This window comes from Hipposideros armiger, unplaced genomic scaffold (genome assembly GCF_001890085.2).
Source record: "Hipposideros armiger isolate ML-2016 unplaced genomic scaffold, ASM189008v1 scaffold_283, whole genome shotgun sequence".
Classification (NCBI taxonomy): Eukaryota; Metazoa; Chordata; class Mammalia; order Chiroptera; family Hipposideridae; genus Hipposideros; species Hipposideros armiger.
The window spans coordinates 306,752-315,405 of record NW_017731633.1 but is presented as its reverse complement, the minus strand read 5'-3'; the positions used below and the strand labels follow the sequence as shown (position 1 = coordinate 315,405).

General features: G+C 46.8%; 1 protein-coding gene across 1 annotated transcript in view; it reads left to right on the top strand.

The window, feature by feature from the left end:
• Window positions 1–580: 580 nt before the first annotated feature.
• ODAD1 (outer dynein arm docking complex subunit 1) overlaps window positions 581–8,654 on the top strand; it is a 34,331-nt gene continuing 26,257 nt past the window's right edge. Inside the window, exons 1-5 of the mRNA XM_019658153.1 lie at window positions 581–764; window positions 1,201–1,257; window positions 1,602–1,694; window positions 2,855–2,954; window positions 3,115–3,376. Of these exons, the coding sequence (XP_019513698.1) occupies window positions 1,625–1,694; window positions 2,855–2,954; window positions 3,115–3,376 (432 nt within the window). The 5' untranslated portion in view covers window positions 581–764; window positions 1,201–1,257; window positions 1,602–1,624. The remainder of the gene's footprint in view (window positions 765–1,200; window positions 1,258–1,601; window positions 1,695–2,854; window positions 2,955–3,114; window positions 3,377–8,654) is intronic.

Below are 8,654 nucleotides of genomic sequence, written 5' to 3'. Positions count from 1 at the left end.
GAATCAGAGGACCAGAGAGCGGTGGCGGGATCTCCCCTTCCTGGGCCTCCAACGCTACGAGCAGAGCTGAGGGCCTCGGAGGCGGCTTCCTCCCACAGGAAACCGCAGGCGTTGGGCACACCCTGCCCGGAGAGGAGCGCTCACTGCCCGCGGGCTCTGGGGAGGACCACGTGGGCAGCAGCGGACCACTAAAGGGGCGTGCCCTACGGGGTGAGGGGGTGTGCCCAGACGGGGCGTGGCCGGAAAGCGGGGGCTGCATGAAGTGCCTGAGGCCCCGCCCACTTCCGTCTCAGTCTGCGGACCCCGCGGGCAGCAAAGGGTTTTAGGCTGCTTGTCAGGAGGCCGTTGGCCGCGCGTGCGTAGTGAACTGCTGGGAGGCCCTGAGGCGGTGGTGAGCGCTACTTCCCCTCACAACTCCCGGCGTCGGCACCACCGTCCTGCTAATGAATCCTCAAAATAAAGTGGTCCTAATCAGCTTAAGACAAGCTTCTCTCGGACTCCTCCCGAAGGACCTCGGCCTTCCAGACGTTTCGCTCCCAACCTTGCCTGCCATTCCTGGAAACACAGCCCGACACTCACCGGCCCGTGTTCCCCATGCAGCCCTTCCCGACCGCCCGCAGGCCCTTCCAGCCGGAGTGCCTCCTGGTTAGCCCCGACCCCACAAGTTTCGGGAACTACGGTCCCTCCAGCGCCCTCCCAACAGGCTCCTCACGTGTTCTTCCAGCCACGCCCCTCCCTGGCCCCAGAAGCCCCGCCCTCTTCAGGTACCGTGCACCTCCCCTCGGAATCCCCCATAGCCCCACCTCTCTCCAGGCCCTGTGGCCTCGTCCTCCTCAGGTACCCGGGCTCCTCCCCTCGAGAATCCTCGCAGCCCCGCCCTTCACAGGTACCTGTGATTTCCCCAGCCCCAAACCTTGCAGACCCTATCGTCTCTGCCCTTTACAGATCTCCGAGCCCTCCCCTCGCAAACCTCGAAGCCCCGATTATCGCGGGCCCTCCTAGCCCCGCCCCTTATGGGCCCACAGCCCCACCCCTCACAGGGCTCCCCAAGAGTTCTGTTGAAAGCCCTGGAGATCCCAGCAGGTCTTCTCGCCGCCTCATCGGCCACTCCTTCCCAGCCTCCCCTCCCACAGCCTCTCCTCGCGGTCGGTCCCTCCCCTACCTCTGTCCTCAGGCCTCATTGGCCCCTTATCTCCCCAGTAACCAGACCACAACAGTGAACTAGGAGCACCAAGGACAGGACAGGCACTCCAGCAGGTAGGGAAGGGGCCTCGTTTCCTCCAGCGGACCTTCCTCTGTGATCCCTTCCCCAAACAGCCCCCCTCAGAGATACGGAGAGCCTAAGGGACCTGTCCCCCGCGCCAGAGTCAGAGCCAAGATGCATGACAGAGACTGTGAGAGGTGGGAGGTCAGGAGGAGTGTGGCGAGAGGCCCGAGAGGTGTCCCGCCTCCAACCCATTGGAGGAATTGAGACTCAGAGAGAGAGGCCAGAGCTGATTCTGGGGTCATCTTCCAAGTTCTAGTCCCTCACTGTTCGTTGCCCACCTCCTCCCCGCCCTCTCCTGCTTGCTGTCTGAAGGGGTCCTGTGTTATCCCTACAGGAGTCCCACCCTCTTTGGGAAAGATGCCTTTTGGACTCTCTGCAGGGAGCACCGGCTTCGAGACTGGAAACGAGGCCTTCCTAGAGGGAATGGGTAATTCATAGGATCTTTATTTCACTTAATCTTTTTCTCAGCATTCCCAATTCCAGGTCCTGTGCTTCAGAGCCCTGGGAATAGGGAGGTCTTTTAGGAGAGCCCTCTAGTGGAGAGCACAAGTGTGGAAATGGAGGTGGAGGGAGGCATATGGGTGGGCCAAGACTTCTTGCAGAAGTTTGAGTGGGGCCCAGAACTCCTCCCCGGAATCACCAAGGGGAGAAAGAAGGGGAGAGTGTTTCAACAGAGAGAACAGCATGTGGTTAGAGCAGGGTTTGTCAACCTCTGCACTGTTGACACTTGGGGTCAGGTAATCCTTTGTTGTCTGGGCTATTCTGTGCCTTGTAGGATACCTAACAGCATCCCTGGCCTCTACCCACTACATGCCAGCAGTACCCTCTGCACCTCCCCTACCCGCCCCACATTGTGACAATCAAAAATGTCTCCAGACAATGCCAAATGCTCATGGGGGATAGAATAGCCTCAGGTTGAGAACCACTGGGCTGGTGGAGACTTGAAGTGGATAGTCAGGTCACATGGGGTCTTGAACACCAGGCTGAGGAGTTGAGACTTTGTCCTGGGGGTGCTGGCGCGCCAGGGAAGGCCTGTGAGCAGGGAAGGGGCAGAGTCCGCTCTGGGTGTAGCATGAGCCCCTGGAGCTGTGCGGGGAGGCTGGGAGGCTGGGGTGATGGTCCAGGCAGGAGAGGATGAAGCCTGAGCCTAGGAGAGGGGCAGAGAGTGAGGAGGCAGGAGGATGGGACTGAGTGCGACTGGGCAGTGGAGGCTGAGGGGGAAAGGAGGGAGCAAGAATGCTGCTTTGGTCACCTGTCTTCAGCTTTCCCAAGTTCCAGGTCCTGTGCAGTGGGTCCTTGAGGACCGCGAGGCCCTCCAGGGGCGCCCTCTGGTGGGGAAACACATGTACGCCCAAACCAGTGAAGGAGTGGGTTTTAGGGGGAAAAGCTCAAGGGTTAGCTTGGGGTACAGAGGAGTATAAAAAGAGGAGGAAGTTTGAGGCAGTCCTAGAGGGGTGTTGGGACTGGGTCTGCAGTTCAGCTGCAGCTCGTGAGACCCCAAGGGAGCTAGGATTCCCACCTAGGTCCTGGGGAGGAAGGAGCTGGGCCTGAATTCCTATTGTGTCCCTTGCCTGGTCCATCCCTCAGTAGATTGGGAGCTGAGCAGACTGCAGCGACAATGCAAAGTGATGGAGGGTGAAAGGCGGGCCTACAGCAAGGAATTCCACCAGCGCATCAATAAGCAACTGTGAGCTGAGCACCTGGGTCTCAGAGCTGGAAGGGGGCTGTTAAAGAGTTGGGGGTTGGACCCTTGGGTCCAAAGCCGGGGCAGACCCAGTGTGTCTGGCCTTTAGTGATGCTGAGCTTTGCCCCTTGCTGGCCTCCCCTCCACTTCCCTGCCTGCACAGGGAGGAGATCCACCGCCTAGAGGAGGGGCGGGGCAAACTTCAGGTGCAGATCAGCGTCGCCCAGAGCCAGGTCAAGCGGCTGCGGGACAACGAGAGGCTGGAGAACATGGGTCACTTGCTGAAGTGCCGGGCCCAGGTGCAGACCGAGGTCACGGAGCTGCAGGAGCAGACCAGAGCCCTGGACAGGCAGGTGGGTCCTGAGGCCAGACTCTGTGGGTCCTACTTAGGGGCGAGTGTCGTAATTGCTTTGAGACTTAGCTTCCTTATCTGAAAAATGGAGTTATTGAAAGCATCGCCTGGCATTGTGGTGCTTAGGCTCCAGAATGCGGGTGTTTAGTGCTGAGCACATTCCCACACTTTCAAAAAAAGGGGGTTGGTGCAGTTAAGGGGAAAGGTTCACTTTCTGGAGTCGGTGAAACCTGCAGTAGAATCCTGGTCCTGCCACTTCAGAGCTGTGTGACCACGGGCAAGTCTTCACCTCTCTGGGCCCTAGTGCCTTCACCTGCAAAAGGAGGATGTTGGTAATGGAGCAGAGTCTAGACAGGTGTCTATTCCCATCTGCACAAGATCTTTCTATGTGACCATGGAAACAATGGGACTTTTCTCTGCCAGTGTTCTTCCAAGTTTTTATGACCATGACTGGGCGACACAGTTCATACACACATAGATGCACGTGGCTATAAACACATGTACACATATACGTTTATCTGAAACAAAAGATTCGCCAAATTATAATTTTTTTCTATGTGTGATTAATTCTGCTATTTTCTCTTCTACTCTTCATTTAAAAAAGTTGCTCTCCTGGAGCAAGTGATTTCTTGCACACCATAGGATCACAAACGGGAGTCTGAAAGTTAATTGTCTGTATCAGTTTCCTGATGTTGCTGTAACAAATTACCACCAACTTGATGGCTTCAGATAATACACATTCATTATCTTACAGTGCTGGAGGACAGAAGTCCAAAATGGGTTTCACTTGGGTAAAATCAAGGTGTCAGCAGGGTGAAGCTTCTGGATGCTTCCGGGGAGAATCTGTTTCTTGGTCTTTTCCGGCTTCTACAGGCCGCCTGCATTCCTTGGCTCGTGACTCCTTTCTTTATCTTCTAAGCCACCCATGACCACTTGAGTGTGTCTCATGCAGCATCACTGTGACTTCTGCTTTTGTCATCTTCTCCCCTGATCTGATTCTGACTCTCCTGTCCTTATAAGGACCTTTGTGATTATATTGGACCCACTCAGATAACCCAGGATCATCTCCCCATCTCCCAACATCCTTAACTTGATCACGTCTGCAAAGTCCATTTTGCATTGGTAACATATTCACAGGTTCCAGGGATTAGGATGTGGACATCTTTGGGGGCGGGCATTACTCTGTCTACCACATGATCTATAGTCTGCTTTATTTTACATTTGACTTCCAATCAATCACTTTGTTGAGCTTTCAATATCACCCTGAGCTGCCGTTTGGAAGCTGAATTCTGACTCATACATGCCAAACTTTTGGCTGTTTCATGGTAGGACAGTGGCTAGTGAGTGTTGGCTGCTTGAACTGGTTTTCCTTAGTCTTTCATGGAAACTCGCCAGAGTCTGGCCCAAGCAGGATGATTTTATTGTCTTGACCCCATGGATTTCTTTGCCCTAACAAACTTGATTATGGAGAATTATAGGTCAGGTGGGAGATAGGGTCCCTAGAAGAGAGCTCTGTAAAGCTCCCCACGAGGTCAAAAAAGGATGTAGTTATCTGGTGGCATTCACTCAACAAAAATTTATTGAGTGCCTACTAAGTGCCAGGCACTGTTCTAGGTGTTGAGAACACAGATGTGAACAAAACAGACAAGAACCCTGCTCTCATGTAGGTTGCATTCTACTGGTAAGACAGATAATAAGCCAAATAAAAGCTGAAGAAAGAATTTGTTCAGAAGAAATCTTCCAGGATCCAGTACAGAGAGACAAAAAGATGGGAAATATGGAAGGGTGGTTAAGAGACATTGCAGATATAGTGAGATTAAATATATGTCTAATAGGAGTTTCAGAAGAACAGAAAGAGAATGGGACAGAGGTAATGTGTGACAAGATAGTATCTGAGAATATTCCAGAACTAACAAAAGAACAAATCCAAGGATGCCTTAGAATCCTAAACAGGATGAATAAAAAATCCACACTTACACAGAAATGTATAGGGATATTTCAGAATATAAAAGTATCCAGAAAATAAAAAAAGATATTACTTTAAAAAGAGCCACAGTTAAACTGACAGATGATTTCTCAAAAGAAACATTGGAAGTCACAAGATAGTGAGTGAGATTATAACTTCATTGTTCTAAGAGGGAAAGCTGTCAACTTAGAATTCCATATCCAGTGAAAATACCATTCACAAATGAAAGAGCAGAACAGACATTTTCTGGCAAAGGAAAATCTGGAGTAAGACATAGTGTTTCTCAAAAGGCTTGTGTCTTGTGTGACTTGACATGTGAATTCAATAGCACCCCAAAAAACTGTTTCTAAATGGTTACTCTAATTTTTTTAACCCATCACACCAGAGACTGATGACAGACAGTCCTTGGACTTGCCTCAGTTCATAGCACCAGTCTATGTAGATATAAAAAAGTACTTGATAGGGCCGGTTGAGCGGCTCAGTTGGTGAAGAGCTCGCTCAAGAGTGTGAGCTCTAAGCAACAGAGGTTCGAGTCCTGGCCCGAGCTGAGCTGCCGCTGAGCTGCTAACAGGTGGCAGGATGGCTTAGCTAAAAGAAAAAAAAAGTACTTGATAAAATTCAACATCCATTCATGTTAAAAACTCTGAGAAAGTCAGGAATAAAAGGAAAATCGATAAAGGGCAACTATGAAACATCTACAGCAAACATCACATTTGATAGCAAAACATGAAAAAAAATCTCTTTGAGATCAGTAACAATATAAGGATGTCAGCTAGCATCACTTCTATTTAACATTGTACTGGAGATCCTATCCAGTGCACTAAGGCAAGGAAAAGAAAAGAAACAATTTAAAGATTGGAGGGTGAAAAATGTGAAGGGAATAAGTACAATTAGTTACAAAGTAATCATGGGGATATAAAGTACAGCATAGGGAATATAGTCAATAATATTGTAGTAACTATGTATGGTGCCAGGTGGGTACTAGACTTAACTGGGGGATCACTTCATAAATTATATAAATGCCTAACCACTATACTCTACACCTGAAACGAATATAAAATAATATTGAAAAACTAATAAAAAAAAGATTGGAGAGGGAGAAATGAAATTGTCGTTATTTATAGATGGTATATTTGAATACATAAAAGGTCCAGAAGAATCTAATGCTAAATTACAATGAACAAGGTATTTTGATAGTGTGGCTGGATACAAAATTAACATGCAAAGTTAATGATATTTTCCCATATTAGCAGTAACTATTAGAAAATAAAAGAAAACAAAACACATTTATAATACCCAAAAGAAATACCTAGGAAGAAATCTAACAAAAGTGTGCAAGACCTCTATGGAGTAAACTGTAAATTTTATTGAGGGATATTAAATAAAAACTTAATAAATTTAGAGGTACACTATATTCATGGATTGGAAAAGTTAGTGTTGTAAAATGTCAGATCTCTAAATTGATTTATAGATTTAATGTAATCCCAATCAAAATACTAAAAGCTTTTTTTTTCCCAATGGATGGAATTGAGCAGCATATTCTAAGCTCTATGTGGAAGTGCAATGAACAAGATGACTAAGGTTGACTTAAAAGAACAATGTAGAAGGATTTGCTTTACCAGTTATCAAATTTATTATAAAATTCTTGTAATTGGTGTAGGGCTAATCAAATGGATAAACAGGACAGAATAGAGAGCTCTGAAAGAGACATATGCATATGTGGACACTTGATATATGACTTCAAGAAATGGGAAAAGAAGGACTCTAGTAATGGTGCTGTGAAAATCAGATATCTATAGTGTGAGGTGAAACCAGACCCTTACCTCATACTGTACCCCCAAAACTAATTCCAGATGGATTAAAATTTTAAATTAAGAAGGATTTCTTAAATGAGTTGCAGAAATCTCTACTTCTAAAAGAAAGGATTGATACATCCCATGATTTTAAAGTTAATAAAGTGTCTGTCAAAAGAATCATAAAGAGTGTACAAAGTAAGTCACAGAATAGGTTATTTGCAACATGTAGAGCTGACAAAGGACTAGTATCAAGAACATATAAGGAACTGCTACAAATCATTAAAGAGTCAACCTAACTTAAAAAATAATCAAAGGATTTGAGCTGACAACGAAGAAAATAAGAAATTCAGATGTCCAAAGAAATGTAGGAATTACTCATCATTCACTCATTAGTAATCAGAGAAAGGCAAATGAAAACCACAATGAGATACCATTACATACTAACCTGATTTTCAAAAGTTAGCGTCCAAAAGTACCAAGTGTTGGGGACAGGAGGAGCAGTGGGAACTCTTATGAACTTTTGATGGGGGTATAAATTGTCGTATGTATTCTGAAAAGTTTTTTCCCCATTATCTATTACATTTGAAATAGACACACCTTACAGCATGATACAGTGTCACATCTACTCAGCATGGTTACCAGAAGCAGTCTTGGGTTCCATCTGACATCCACACTCATGGAATCCCATAGGCTATAACTTGGCACCAGGTTCACTTAACTTTGTAGAAGGTTAGAGGACAGGAAAGAACAGCATGTTGGCATGACAACATCAAATGCATCTTTCTTGAGGGTCCAGGGTCTGCTTCTCATCATCTCCAGTTGGGTGATATCACATGTGTGGATGGGTGCTGCCCACCCTGGCATAGGGAAGCTTCATACACAAGAGAAGTCACCTCTTGTCGCAGCTCATGAGGGTAGCTTATAAGCCCCCTCACCCCAGAGAGACCAGGTTTCTATTTGGTTTTGGCCCTGTAGGCCCTTGGGGGCTATGAGCCCACTCACAATCCTTTCAGGGGTCATTTTTATCATAAACATTGTTGCCTGGGAACACAGCTGGCATTCCACGTTTACCTGAACCCAGTATGTTACCACAGAAACAGTGTTGGAAGAAAGTAAACCAAAGTCATCTTCCAACAGAAAACAAGTTTAGATCTGTTGTTGCCTCTTTCTCCCACCCAGCAGTTACATTTCTGGATATAGACCCTGGAACCAGGATTCATGGGAAAGAATGTTGAGAGATGCATTACTCATATTAGCTAGCTCCAAACTGAAAACAACCAAAATGTCCATCAATATTGAATGAATAAATACCCTGTGGTGTATTTGTATAACGGAATAGTATACAACAATGGAAAGTGAATGAATCACAATTACACAGAGCAACAAGGATTAATCTCACATTTGAAGAAAGCAAGACATAAAATATACAGGTGGCATTATTTCATTTACATAAAATTCAAAATCAGGCCAAACCAAACTTTTGTTTAGGGAATATATACACAGGTTATAAAGCAATAAAGAAAAGTAAAGTAATGAATGTCACTTAAAGTATAGTAAACAAAATAATGACACCTCTCCTCCAATCTCCA